Here is a 15,006-nt window from a genome sequence, read left to right as displayed (position 1 = left end):
TCAAGTTGTTTCAGTTTCAACAGTCGGTCCATTTATTTCGTGATCAATATACATATATATATATATTTTATTTTTTACTGAGTCATTAGCGTTTGCTGCCTCCACTTTCAGTCAACTTGCACAGTCCCTTGTTTTAAGGATGAACTCAAAATCCAGGAATGTCAGGAATGTAACGTCTTTTCCGATCTGCGTGATAGCTGTTTACATGGAGACTAGTTGCCATGGATTAAATTAGAAACAGCTGATTTTATTTTTTTTTTGTTATGGGATTCTTGAACATGGAGTTGATTCATACAGCGATCGCCTCCTGTTTTTAGAGGAAAGCACTCCCTCGCTCTCTCTCTCTCTGCACCCTCCTTCACTTCTCCATATGGTCAGGTCTGTGCTATCTTATTAGAAAGAAAAGGCTTGTTCCAATATTTGTTCTGTAGTGTTTGTTCCAATCATACTTACTTGTTAGGTTTTCTTTTGTTAAAGTTATTGCTGTTAACTAAAGAGCCTCTTTAGTAAAAATATGTTCCACACCCACTTAATTTAAGATTAGTTATCTCACTCTCTCACAGACAACAAACACATTGCTGACTGGCTTTTAATGCGCTTGCTCCGATTGTTGGAGAACAAGGCGCATGGTTAGGACCAAGTCCAGATCTGTTTGTCCAGTTTAACCCTTGCTTTTGTGTTCGCTCCCATCTCCACACCATGTGTGGATTTGTAAACGCTTCCATGTGAAGTCCACCTCCTCCGAAGTGTTGCAGCTCCTGTTTCCATCTGGTTTTGGGTGGAGGCAGTAGGAGGCCTCAAACGACATCTAAAAGAGACACTGGTGTCTCAGTGCTGTTAAACACACGCTACATTGTTCGTTGGCCACTCACCTTCACTGAAATATTTATGCAGCTTTCTTTTTTTTCTTTTTTTTTTGACATACTTTTAATTCTATATTCAAAGTGTGAAACTAACCGCTCGAGGTCAAGTTGACTTCCTCGTCATTGTAAGCGCGTCGCTCATCTCTGAAGAGGTGTGAGAAGAGCTCTTTAGCTTAGTTTGTGCAAATTCACGCTACTGTTTGGTTGTTTTGAGTCAGAGTAGTAGTCGGGTGTAAGCCCGCTTCAGTCATTTGTTCTTGTGGGCCGCATGAGTTACAGAGGGAAACAGTGTGCGGCATGAAGCCCCTGCGCCCACCGTGCGTCACTGATTTGACAGGAGATTGACTGAAGAGTTTGCTCTGTGTTGCGTGCACAGGCGGAGTTGAACATGCATCAGTCAGCGCCACAGCTGGGAGGGAGAGGGGAGGGTCTTCTGGTCTTTTTGTCTCTGGCTTGTCAGACAGTGTTTATTTTTAGCAGCAGCCCGCTGCTGGTGTTGCTGTGTGCCGTCTTCGTTTTAGCAGGTGACCTCCCCCTACTGCTTCTCTTTCTGCTGCACACAGTCATTTCCATGCCTTTGCATACCACTTACAGCTTCTGAACTCGAGGGTTTATATCTACTATACAAATGACATTTTTTTTTCAAGAAAGCCTTTAGTTCATGCTGCTTTTTAGCCGCCTGGCTTGATGCCGTAAGTGTAAATGTTACATGCGGTACGATGCATATAGTACATCTGGTGTGTAGATGTCGTTAGTAGCTGTATAAAAGTTTGTGTGTGCATGCAGGTTTTATGTTTGGCGGACGTTTTGCGTAGTAGAGGCGGGCAGTATTGAGCGGGAAGCTGGGAACTCCGAGCTGTTAGCGCTTAGCTGTAGCTGCTGTGCCAGGCCTCAAAACTGTCCCGTTTCCCATCCTCTCTGTGGCTCTCCGGTCCCAACAGTTTGTAGTTTTTATGAACGTTGCGTCTTTTTTCTTTAACCTTTTCTTTTATTCTTATTTCGTCCTCTCTGTCGTTTCTTGCTCTCCTTGGCAATGTTCTGGAACAGGAGACAGAAAGTGGGTCAGTGGGTCAGCACGAGCGACGGGCTCAGCCTGACTGCACTCTGGATGAAACCTGAGCTCTGTTCCTCCTACAGAAAAGCTCAGACGCTGCTAGTATTTCTAACTTTAGATTTTGCTAGGTGGAACAAAAAAAGAGTGCACTTTTCTTTTTGCCTCTTTTGGAACTATTTTCTTTGAAGTGCATCTAAAAATTAGGTTGAAAGCTGGAGAGCTTTGAGAGCATAGACTCAAAGGGGCATCCACCCACTCAACTGTGCTATGGGTCAATCCTTTTTAAGAGAGAGAAGTACGCACACAGTGTTAGAAGAAGACACCAATTTTTGATTAAAGTTGCACTTTTAAGTTTAAGAGAGGCAACATGTCTTGCATAGAAAGTTGGATGAAGCAAAAAAGATGGATTGGAGATCAGAAACATGACTGAAACTGTGCCTGTCAAAGCCATACTTGATTTTGATAAAAGTTTAGAGTTGTGGATGAGTGATGCTGCTGTAAAATTTTAAGTTTATATCTTCAAATATTCATAGTACTGATGACAGGCGACAAAAAAAAAAAAGTCTGAAAAAGTCTTTTTGTAAATGGATCTAACGCTGTAGACTGTAGAGTCTGACGAGCACAAACACTGCTCTAAAAATAAGATGAAGGGCATCCTTTCACTGTAAAACCTGTACAGCAGATGCTGTCTGGTGCTTCCTTTCACTCTTCATCACATGAGATAGACTCTGTTGCAAAGACTAGAGTCTTTTACCTGGAGTCCACGGTCTATAGGTCACAGATCTAATGTGTGTCTGAACTCTCTTATTTTTGTGACTTAACTCAAAGTCTCAAACTTGGGTCGTCATCTCTCCTATGAGTTAGCTGCCTCATTGCACCACCAAAGTAGCACAGTTGCGATGGTAAGCAACACTTTGCAAAGATTCAAATAAATCATATTTTGAATAAAAATGTATCACTTATTTGTGCTTGAATGGAACTCATTTGTTAACCATAGTCGTCATCAGTTTGAGTTGATTACTTGGTTTTGTAACTCTGGATCGAAATAAACAGCAAATTAAGCTGTTTTCTGCTGAAATGAATTGTTTTGAATTGCAATTTGAATATTATCTCTGCTTGTTAAAGCACAACTGACCGAAACGGTGCACAGATTGTGTCTGACAAATCTAAACTTAATTGTTTGTTTATTAAACCGAAACAGTGGAATTTGGTTTTTAATCAGCGGCTATCAAAAAATCTAGAACACTTTGTACAGTTGGTATCTTTTATTTGTCGTCTTCCAGGTGTAGAAATGTTTTTGATCAACAATTTTTACAAAAAGTTTTTAATCTCGGTAACCGGCTCTTTCACTTACCTAAAAGTACCACAAAGAAATAGACACATTAATTTGGACAGTTCTTGTACAAATAAGGTTTGCATTTGCCTCAATTAATTTATTCTGCATCCATTCCTTGGTTATGAAGAGATGCACTCTCAGTGTATGCATTTAATTTTTTCCATTGCTTGCTTATACATATATGAATCGTTTAAAACCAAAACCTGTGGAATAATGTACTCATGGTATTTTGACTCTTTAAATTTTTTATGTTTCACTGTCCAGTTATGTTTCACTTCATAATAAAGCTTGTTTGAGTAATTCAAGTCTTTTTAGTAATTAACACATTTCCATGTGTTTCAGGGTAATCTTGTACAGAAAAAAACATAAAGAAAATCAGATCAGATTTAGTGTAAACGCACACTAAGAACTGTAAGTAGCTGCCAATACACTTGCAATTATTAGACAAAGAAAAGCATTGCACACTCAATATCATGAACTACAAAATAGGTTATGAATTTTAAAATGAGTTGCAACATGTGACTGTGGAGACTAGCTAAGACTGTTTTCAGCTTTTAGAGCTCATGATAAGGAACAGCTCACTTTTGTGTTTTATTCCATGTTCTTTGCAATCTGTTGATTTCTAACCAGTCCGTTTCCATTTGCTATTTACTTGTGCCGTGAAAGAGAGTTGTTTTTTTTCTCTCTCTGTAGTATTTCTAAGTAGCTGTCTGCATGTCAGAAGCTGGAGCAATTCGCTCATTCAGTAGAAACTGAAAGCAAAGCTGGGAACAGTTTTGTGGTGTTTTTTAGTGGTGTAAGTGCACATTTATAGTAACTATGGTGAGACGCTCTGTGTTGACTGAAAGCGCTGAACTTCTCCGAATGCTTGAGTGGGGTCTCTTTGTAGTTCCTATCTCTCCGCCCACACTGTAGTCTACCTCGTCAATCTAGTTCTTTCAGTTTCCTCAGTCAGTCCGTTTATTTCGTTATCAAAATATGCACCAAATGAGTTTTCTTGGGTTACTGAGTCACTCACATTTTCCGCCTCCACGTTAACTGCATGCACGCTCTCGTGTCTCGCGGAGCCGAGAATGTCAGGAATTTTCTATATATATATATATATATATATATATTTTTTTTTTTTTATCTGTTTATTTTCATGACTTGTCATGAGTTGAATTAGAAGCAGCTGATTCATGTGGAGTTCTGAAGCCATACGGTGCTCTCCTCCTGTTTTCAAAGGGAAACACTTCCTCTTTTCTCTCTCTCCCTCCTCACTTGTCCATATGGTCAGGACTGCAGGGAGGAAGATGTGCAACTGCTCCCGCTCTGCTGTATTCCTAGAACAAAATGGCTTGTTGCACCAATATCTGTATTAAAGTGTTTGTTCCAATCAAATTTCCTGGTGAGGTTTTCGTCTTGATTTTGTTGCAGCTAACTACAGAACCGTCTCTTTAAAAACATGTTCCACCCACAGTAGTTGAGATTCGTTATCTCACCCACAGAGCATGAACACATTGCTGACTGTGTTTTGATATGCATGCTGCTTGCTCTGACTGTTGGAGAATAAGAGGTGGTGTTAGAACCAAGCCCATGTAAAAATGTCTTACTGAAATGATTGATCTGGTTCATCTGGTTTCATCCTGTTTTTTCCTCCTATACATTCACATCTGTGTGTCTGTCCCTTACACTTGGCTTCTGGCCCATCTGGTTTTGGGCGGGGACCTAAAAGGCCTCATGCAACATCTAAAGAAAACACTGCTGTCCCAGTAACTGATATAAATATTAAAATTCTGTATTTAAACTAGAGATGCAAACAAATGCAATTAATTGTCAAATTTTGGCTAATTAGATCAAAATTATTTCAGTTAGAGTAATAACTTCCGTTTACACAGTCCTTCCCTTAGTGTTGTAGTGTGGCCACCATCCAGAAGAGGGCGCTGCTGGTGTTTCTTAAGTGGAACCAGCAGATAGTTAGAAGGGAAATAATTATGGCGGAGGCATCCCAGACCAGGAAAGTGAAATGGTCCAAATAGAGTGTGGCGTGGGGTGGAAAATGCACTTCAAGAAGTTCTGGTTTGAAATGTAAACACTAAACAGGATCCTTAATTCTTGTTATCACCTTAATGGCACTCTTTTAGCTGTGCTGTCACAAAAAAATGCTAAAATATAATGTGCTTCCTTGTTTGTATTTAGCATACAGTATTATTAAAAAAGTAGACCTTTATGTTAAAGACCCTCTTGATATGAGAGAAAATGTCCACTTATCAATTAATCTTTAGTCGATTGATATTATCAATCAACTTTAGTCTTTTCAATCAATAACCAACATTTCTAATTTAAATTGTGAAGCCAGCCTTTAGTTCAGTTATGTCAATGAGCGTTGTGGTTTCAGGTATAAGTTATACAGTCACTTCCTTCAATCAAGACATAAATGTAGAACCCAATAAATAAACATATGAATAAAATGTTCTGCGGGCCCCACTGTGTTGAATCAACTCTGCTCCATTTAAATACGAGATGTGTGTGTTAACACCTCTCTCTACTGCATGAGGCAATTCTGTGTGTGTGTGTGTGTGTGTGTGTGTGTGTGTGTGTGTGTGTGTGTGTGTGTGTGTGTGTGTGTGTGTGTGTGTGTGTGTGTGTGTGTGTGTGTGTGTGTGTGTGTGTGTGTGTGTGTGTGTGTGTGTGTGTGTGTGTGTGTGTGCTGAATAATGCTGTATAATATCCTGAATGCAGTCGTCTCTGCAACATCCATCTGTGCAACATTTCTATCCCTTGGATGTGATACTTGGCAGGATTTTAGATGCTGCGGTGCATACTGATAATATATTTGGCCATCTGGATGCACTCAAGCTGCCTTTAATGCCCACATCTGATATATATTTTTACTGGGCGAGATGCCAAAACTCTCAGGGTCTGGTGGGGACAATGCCTAATAGTAAGGAAAGAAAAGAGATGGAAAGGTGTGGATTAATAGTTCCAAGTGTCGTATACAGTTCTGACTGATTCTGACTGACCAGAGAGGAAACTTTGCCTATCTGGTTCTGGTGATCTGGTGTTTCAGACAGATTTGGTCTCTTTGAATGGCCAAAATGGTAACTTTGCATTCCCTCTTATCTGCTGATTTTTCTGTCCCCATTTACATGGTAACCTAAATGAATGGCTAACGTGCCTTTAATTATTTTTTTGTCTTTTTTTTGAACGTTTTTACAGCTTTTGTTCTTCCTTTGACTCAACACCTCACTGATATTGCGTCTGGAAAATGCTCAGCTTTGGTTTTCTGAGACATTGTTTATGCAGCTTTTAGTTTTGTTTTTTTGCGGTCACGCAGCGTTTATAACTCGGAACCTCGATTTTGGTAAAACAAAGCGTTCCTGAGAAGTCAAGTCTGTCCTTAGTAACTTTTTAGTTATGTCTGAGGTGGCTGTGTTTTCTGCTTCGAGTTTCTGTAACGAGAGGATGAATCAGACATAATAGATGTTGTGCGCGTTTCACTCTAGTTGCAAAATACTATAATCAACATCCCATGTCTTGTATAATTAATACCCTTATTTTTGTTTGGACTGTTGTTTTCTTGAACTTTTAATTATTTTCTGCTCATTTCAACATTGGTCATTTGTGATCCAATTAAATTTGATATGTCAAATGGAGCCATGTGTCATGTTCAGGGTTTCATTATGCCTCGTCGCCTCTCTCTTTCAGGATAAACACCACGATGCTGCTCACGAAATCATCGAGACCATTCGGTAAGTGACATCACCAGCAGTCCCCCCCACCCACTCACTGAACACACCCACTTTCTCCCAATCAACTCAAGTGTCACGATCAATTTAGTGATAATCTTGTGTGTGTGTGTGTGTGTGTGTGTGTGTGTGTGTGTGTGTGTGTGTGTGTGTGTGGATGTTTTTTTTTTCTAGGTGGGTGTGTGAGGAAATCCCTGACCTCAAACTTGCAATGGAAAATTATGTTCTCATCGATTATGACACCAAGAGGTAAGTCTTGGGTTGAATCACTTTCAAAATTGACATTGATGTGAAATAAACCAAACCCTTGATATAAGCATTAAATACCAAACAGTCATGCTAACTACAGAAAAGAGAAGCTGAGATAAATTTTGTAATCCCGCCGTCATATGATGACTATGCGATCCATGTTGCCTTTCTTGCAGCTTTGAGAGCATGCAGAGACTTTGTGACAAGTACAACAGGGCCATTGACAGCATCCACCAGCTGGTGAGTCTACATGTGGGAACTTTCTCACTACTCTGTAGGTGGAGTGAAAGTATTAGTCACAAGCAGGTGGGGAATATCGTGTCTGTGTGTGATGACTTCTTTCAATCTCAGCTATACCTGAGTGTTATCTGATAAATTCCCCCTCCCCCTGTTAATATTCAAGTTTAAAGACTTCAAACAAAATATCAAAGCAAGGACTCTTTAGTGTTTTTTGTCATTTTGTCTTTAGTTTTGTTCATATAGTTTCAACACGTGTCGTATTTTTAGGCAGTGAAATGTTCTTCTGTCTGATGTGTGGCAAATTAATTGATAAAAAAAAAAATCTGGTTGCAGTGGAAGGGGACTACCCAGCCCATGAAGCTAAACAAGCGTCCTTCCAACGGGCTGCTGAGACATATCCTACAGCAGGTGTACAACCACTCAGTGACCGACCCCGAGAAGCTGAACAACTACGAACCCTTTTCCCCTGAGGTGTATGGAGAGACCTCCTTTGACCTGGTGGCTCAGATCATCGATGAGATGGAAATGATGGAAGAAGACACATTCGTTGACCTTGGCAGTGGTTGGTTTTCCCGCTTTAGATTAATGCTTCATTCCTAACGAGCACACTGATTGATAAAGCATTGAATCGTTTTGTTTACAGGAGTGGGGCAGGTGGTGCTGCAGGTTGCAGCAGCAACAAACTGTAAACACTACTATGGAGTAGAGAAAGCAGACATTCCAGCTAGCTATGCAGAGGTAACTGTGTAATTAGCACTCTGTTCATATAACTTTTCAATTAGGGGGGAAAAAAGAAGATTACTGTTTTGAATAAGTTAATTTAAGAAATGAAATTCAAAAAGTGAAACTCCTGTTATCAAGATTCATTACATATAAAGAAATATATTTCAAATGTTTAGTGAATTTCATTGTCAAGATTATGTCCTGCAGCTAATGAAAACTCAAAGTTCACCCAGATAATTTGAATATTGCAGCAAACCAATAAGAACTAGATTTTCCCTGCAGAACATCCAGATTCCTTTTCCATGAATTCCTGCCTCAGTGCTGCTGCGTGGCTTGAAACCATGAAATGTTCTGAAAGTTCCTGGTAGACCGTTGCTTTAATTTTAGGCTTAAAAGAACTCAGTGGACCAACACCAGATAAAATGGCTCCCTTTGTTATCACTGACCAGAAATGTCACGATGGACCTCAAGCAACTTGCATTCTGTGCCTCTGCTCTTCCTCCAGACTCGGAGACTGTGATTTCCAAATAAAAAAAAAAAATCTAAATTTGCTTTCATCTGAAGAGGATTTGTGGAACAACAGTCCACCTCAAACTCTGGCTTCAGCACACGTCAACAAATTGTTTCAATATTTCCTACTCTGAACCGGTTTTGTCAAGAGCCAGTGGAGCCTTTATGAAGACAAGCAGCTAATAAAAAATTCTGTGAGAGTCATGTTTAATTTAAGAGAAAAGAAAATACATTGTGCTTTAACAAAAAGAACAATTTGGATTAGTGTCAGAGTAACACAATACCACCATCCCCTCTCCTTCCTGCAGCTTATTTCGATGTTACCCATCATGGATTTTAAGTAGGTCAGTGCGCCGCATAGAGCTGCGCTCGCAGTCGATACTATTCACTCCGTCTACAAAGGTCATTTTTGCAAATAGGTTCTTAAACTCTGTTTGTTTTTTCTCATCAACAAGAGTTGTTAATTAGTCTTGCTTTAAACTGTTTGCATAACTCCTGGTTTCTGGTGCAAATGAGACATCAGCTGATTGGTGTTGTGAAGCTTTTACAAACACTCTTGTTGTTTAAACTGTTAATAAATTAAAATAGTGACATTAGGGTGACTGTTTACAGCTAGTCTCTGGAAAAATAGTGATTTGTGCTATTAATTAAAAGACTGGATGAGACTATTACAGTGACACAATGATGGGCCTCAGAGTCAGCACTTTGCTGTTTCTGTAGCAATGACCATGTTTGGTTTACCTCTTTTGTGGAAGGTTTTTCTCTTCTTGACTGTGACCAAAGCAAAGTGTTTATGGAGAGAGCCACCTCCTGATTGTTGTAAAAGTTGTTCAATGACCGGCATCTTTTTAATAACAATTTGACTGAATTTAGTTTACAGAATATTAATAAAAGAATCTTGTTTTCTGTCTGTAATCTGTTCTTTTTTTAATGATTTGGAGATTTTTTTCTTTTTTTCAGACCATGGATAAAGAGTTTAAAAAGTGGATGAGATGGTATGGGAAGAAGCATGGGGAGTACACAGTAAGTTCTATGCTATTTGTTTTACTTCACAGATTTTTATTTTGCATTCCAATATGTATTCAGTTTTTTATTTTTTATTTTTATTGTGTTTTTTCAGCTGGAGAGAGGCGATTTTTTATCTGAGGAGTGGAAAGAAAGGATAGCCACCACAAGGTAAAGCTCCATACAGGGTTTCTGACAGACACTTCAATAAAAATATTAATAATTCATCAGAGGAGACTCCTTTCCACGTTACAAGGAAGTCTAACTCATTCCTTTTTGAGTGTGGAAAAGTTAGGGTTAGTGTTCAGATTCAGACTTTATATTTATTTGTAATTTATGCAGTTAAATCTTGTTAATATTTTTTGTTTATATACATGTAGACAAGCTGGAGTGATCATGATTTATATTTGAGACAGTTGTAGATTTTTGTAATAACATGTAAAGCTTGTTTTTTCTTCTTCTTCTCTTCATTTGTGATTATTTAGATTCCTTTACCGCTGTGACAATTAGCTGGATTTAGCAGTGTCTATTAATCTTTGGAAATCAACACAGTTTTTTTTAGTCACTCTCATCTGTGTACAAAATGATGCTAAGTTATTGTTTTCTAAAATCTTTTTCATGAATGATTGATTTAACTTTTCTTTGTGTGGACCAAAATACTAAAATATGTACTTTTCTGTCTGTTTTCCAGTATTATTTTTGTGAATAACTTTGCCTTTGGTCCAGAAGTAGATCACCAACTGAAGGAGCGCTTTGCAAACATGAAGGAAGGTAAGTTCTCAATGAACCCTTTGCGGACAATGATGAGCCAGGGCTTCCAAAATCAACTTTTTCTCAACATTTATTTCGTGAAAATCCGTGCTATCGTAATTAAAGTACCGAAGAAGATATTACTTAGCTCAGAGCGGGACGTTACAGGCAGATGAAGACAGCCTGACTCTGCTACATCGACAGGCTCTACATTTGCGATCGAGTCATGAAAGTATCAGACCTGTCAGTTTTCAGACACAATAAGATGTAGTCACAACCAAAGAGGTCTGTTTTTTTTAGTTTTTGTTCAGTAAATATCAGATACTTTTGCTAAAAATGCTTGCGAACAAGAGAAAATACAAAGTGAGATTCTGGTGGATCAGATCTCCAACATTTTGGTTCTTGTGGTAAAAAAGGATTTTGACAGCAGATTAGAACGATTTGAAGAAGGGTAAGTTCATTTATTTTACAACAAGCGGTTTTGAAGTCCATGCCCTGCGTGATGCTGCTCCAGTAGGAGCTGTTGATTTAAAAAAAAAATAAAAAAATCTCTGGGCTGGCTTCCTTCAATTAGATAGAAGATATTCAACGGATTTTTGTATCAGTAAACACTTTATTGACTTCATAACGATACATAAACGTGAGAAATGAATATTCTATGGCCACTGAAATGCATGAATGTAATATCTATAAGTTATATAGATATTGCATATCTATATGATATTGTTATTTTTATGTATAAATTACACTCAGATGTTTTTATGTCCAAGCACAGCTGTAAACTGGGAGAACAGATCTCGGTAACACTTTATTTGACAGGGTGTACATAAGACTGACTTGACACTGTTATAAACATGACATAACACCTGTCATAAACATAAAGAAGTCTTTATGAATGTTTATGACGGTTGTCATAAAGTGTCATTCAGTAAATAATAACACTTTTAATGCAAAGTTGCTCTAAAAGTTTTCATTAAAAGTCCATTAAAAGTGCCAACTTTGCATGATTTTGTAAATTATGATTATTTACAAGTTGGCACTTTTAATGGACTTTCAATGCAACTTTTAGAGCAACTTTGAATTAAAAGTGTCATTATTTACCACATGAATGTCATAAACATTCATAAAGACTTCTTCATGTTCATGACAGGTGTTATGTCATGTTTATGACAGTATCATGTCAGTCTTATGCACACCCCTTGAAATAAAATGTTACCCAGATCTCTAGAGAATAGTGATAACGTTCCCCTCAGCAAACAATATAGCAACCATATATTTGATTTTGGGCTTATGTTTTACTTAAATATACAAAACAGTTTGAATGTTCCACTGCTTTTGCAACTCTACGACTCAGCGGAATCTGTTTAGATTACCAAAACAATTCATTCACATCAGTAAAAGTGTTTATTACTAAAGAAATTAGTTCTACTCTTAAAACTAGGTTCTGTTTTTATAAAGCTGAACATGTGCTAAACAAGAAATTGTCACCTTGAAGCAAAAATCTGGTATCTTTATTCATAAACACTTTTGTTTATTTCTGCCAATCAACTCTATTGACCAATCTTTATATCCACCTGTGGTTCCATTGATATTGATGGAACTACAGAATTTGGCAACTGAATTTACATTCAGTAAATTTCCCGATTATTATTTCCTGAAGAGTTCAGTGTTGAGTAATGGAATGTTTCTGTCCAGCATTTGCAATATGCAACGTTATTTGTGTGCCATAAGGCTCAAAAAGGCAAAGGAATAAAGACGTATGTTTAGTAAATGTTGGCTATGCAAATTAAAACAGCGGATGGTGTTGGATAACTTTATTAACTATATTTTATCTCACTAAACCCTTCTGTGTTTCAGCGATGTTGAAATGCTGTCTGAACTGTGTTTCCTGACCACTAATTTCTATTTTGTGTTTTCGACGCTGCATACAGGTTATTTATTTAATTAAATGCACATATTTATTATAGTTGCATTTTTTCCTCTCCTTTCTTTCCAGGAGGCAAAATTGTGTCCTCCAAACCCTTTGCACCTTTAAATTTTCGAATCAACAGTCGAAACTTGAGCGGTAAGATTTCTGCGTTTAACACTTAATTCATTGTTCTATTCCTGTTTTTGGTTACATGTGTTGCTTCTGTGTTGCAGATATTGGCACGATAATGCGCGTGGTGGAACTCTCTCCATTGAGGGGCTCGGTGTCGTGGACTGGAAAGCCCGTTTCCTACTACCTTCATACCATAGACCGCACTATAGTAAGCGCCTAATGCTATCTCTTCCCTTTAATTACAGAAAAGTAAATATTGAACACTGAATATTGGAGTAGTGCGTAATACATTAGAGCCAACAAATGGACTGAGCCCAACACAGAGCCGTCTTGTGTTTTATTCAGTCACCGGTCCTGAGAATGAAAGCAGTTAAAGACACAATGGTTTTCACAGATTATTGCTGATTAGAAAGCCGTCTGTTTGCCATTTCAGCAACTTGTTAAAGCCTAGTAGGGTGTGGAAAAAGCTGTTGCTAGTGGCATTTTATTTTTATTGGCTCATAAATCCCATTGTGACTGTGACTTGGCTTCAAATTCTGACACAATTGTTACCTTTTTTTAAAGGCTAATAGAAACACTGATAGAACACATTGCATTACATTCTGTAAAGACGGTTCTCCCTGCGTCTTTCATGCCTCATTAGGTTATCCTGAGCTATTTGTGTAGCTATGCTGCTATAGGCTTAGGCTGCTGAAGGACAAACTAACCACTTTTCCTCACTTTGCTACTTTCTTCTTCTACTCTCTTACTTGCATTATTTGTTGTTATTTCAACTGTTTAACTTGATTTTTCTCTCTCAGTTTTTTTTTCTCTCAATAGAAGCTACATCTGCTCTGGCCCTCTGTTTGGCTGTGGTACCTTCCTGGAGGAGAGCATCAGCTGAGATAATGCTGCCAGCAACAAAACGTTCTTCTCTAATTAACTGTTTACTTTTCATCAACATAGAATGTACTCCTGGATCAGAGCTTCTGTTTTTTTGTGTTGTATCTGCTCTGTCCTCTCAAACCGCCAGTCGGCCATGGCAGATGGCCGCTCGTACTGAGCCGGGTTCTGCTAGAGGTTTCTCCCCGTTAAAGGGGAGTTTTTCCTCTCCACCGTTGCTAAATACATGCTCAGTATGAGGGATTGCTGCAAAGTCAACGACACAAAACAAGCGCTTGCCTACTGTCGCTATGCGCTCGCCCGAGAGGAGTGAATGCTGCAAGTCAATGACTCGATGCAATCTGTTTGGTTTCCTTAGACAGAAAACTTTTTTAAAATAATGAACTATTTGAGATAGATTAATTAAATTGTATGGAGGATTGAACTGAAAGGACTGTGTTATGAATTGTCACTGTATAAATAAATTGAATTGAATAGAAAAACCAATATTGCATGAAATTAATACCTGTATAAGTAGTGACAGCATATTTATCTAATATCTATATTTGCTTTGTGTTTCAGCTTGAAAACTATTTTGCCAGTCTAAAGAATCCTAAACTCAGGGTGAGTTGCATCAGAATATTTGAGTTGTTTCTGTATTTTTTATTTTTATCAAATGATACATTGTTTTTACTTTTGTTAGGAGGAGCAAGAGGCAGCTAGACGACGTCAACAAAAGGACACAAAGGACAACAAAAGCAATAACACCACCCCCACAAAACCTAAGGAGCAAAACAAGGTAAGACCAGGACCCATTTTTATTATGCCTGTCATACCTCTCTGTCAACCTACTGGACAAGTCTGGGTTTGGTAGTTGCCAAGAAAATGTTAAACCCCTTTGGGATGAATAAGATCAGAGGCTACAAGACAAGCCTTCTTGTCTAACATCGGTGTTTGACCTCACTCATGAGAGAGATCCTGGGAAAATGGTCAAACGTTTGCATTAATGGTTTAATCTACAAATTTGTTGAGTGTCTCTAAACACTTATTTGTAAATCTCGAATATGTATCGGAGAACTCACATAAATCTCGGTCTGCGTCCAGCAGCAGCAGGACTCCGGTGGTGAGGAGGAGCGTCCTAGCCTGATGACCGTGGTCAAGCCCCCTCCCAAACCCCGAAGAACTCGGCTGCTGGCCAAAGGTCGCAAGCTAAACAACAAGAAACGCGGTCGACCCAAGAAAGCCACCCCTGCTGCTGAGAAGAACAAGAAGAATCAGAGCGCATTAGATCTGCTGCATGCTAAGACTCTTTCTGCAGCACCACCTCAGGGTCAGTGGGGTCACTCATCTTTAACACACAATGCATATTGCCTTAGCAAAAAAAAAAAACTAATGTGAAAGTTGTAATGACAATCAATATTAGGCTCAATTGCAAATGTTTTTGTGTATAGATGCATACCGGCCACCTCAGACTCCCTTCTACCAGCTACCTCCCAAGGTCCAGCACTATAATCCCAGTCAGCTGCTGATGAGCCCAACTCCTCCGGGTCTGCAACAACTACTTGGTAAGCTAATAATGACAGACGCATTATGATTTGAAAAAGTTTATTCTGACCTTTTTTTTTTTTTTTTTACACTGGTCACTT

The 15,006-nt window shown here is 38.6% G+C and overlaps 1 protein-coding gene across 4 annotated transcripts in view; it reads left to right on the top strand.

Annotated features, from left to right (window-relative positions):
- The window catches only part of dot1l (DOT1-like histone H3K79 methyltransferase), a 30,406-nt gene that overhangs the window by 1,388 nt on the left and 14,012 nt on the right, over positions 1–15,006 (top strand). For 3 of the 4 annotated variants that reach the window (XM_008407113.2, XM_008407115.2, XM_008407116.2), the window contains exons 2-15: positions 6,941–6,984; positions 7,156–7,230; positions 7,407–7,470; positions 7,804–8,032; positions 8,114–8,208; positions 9,664–9,726; positions 9,824–9,879; positions 10,400–10,479; positions 12,455–12,523; positions 12,601–12,707; positions 13,943–13,984; positions 14,064–14,159; positions 14,465–14,690; positions 14,812–14,925. In XM_008407113.2, the coding sequence (XP_008405335.1) occupies positions 6,941–6,984; positions 7,156–7,230; positions 7,407–7,470; positions 7,804–8,032; positions 8,114–8,208; positions 9,664–9,726; positions 9,824–9,879; positions 10,400–10,479; positions 12,455–12,523; positions 12,601–12,707; positions 13,943–13,984; positions 14,064–14,159; positions 14,465–14,690; positions 14,812–14,925 (1,360 nt within the window). The remainder of the gene's footprint in view (positions 1–6,940; positions 6,985–7,155; positions 7,231–7,406; positions 7,471–7,803; positions 8,033–8,113; positions 8,209–9,663; positions 9,727–9,823; positions 9,880–10,399; positions 10,480–12,454; positions 12,524–12,600; positions 12,708–13,942; positions 13,985–14,063; positions 14,160–14,464; positions 14,691–14,811; positions 14,926–15,006) is intronic. The other variant, XM_008407114.2, reaches the window with a different exon arrangement.

This window comes from Poecilia reticulata, linkage group LG4 (assembly GCF_000633615.1).
Source record: "Poecilia reticulata strain Guanapo linkage group LG4, Guppy_female_1.0+MT, whole genome shotgun sequence".
In the NCBI taxonomy this organism is placed as follows: domain Eukaryota; kingdom Metazoa; phylum Chordata; class Actinopteri; order Cyprinodontiformes; family Poeciliidae; genus Poecilia; species Poecilia reticulata.
This window is presented reverse-complemented; position numbering and strand designations above follow the sequence as displayed.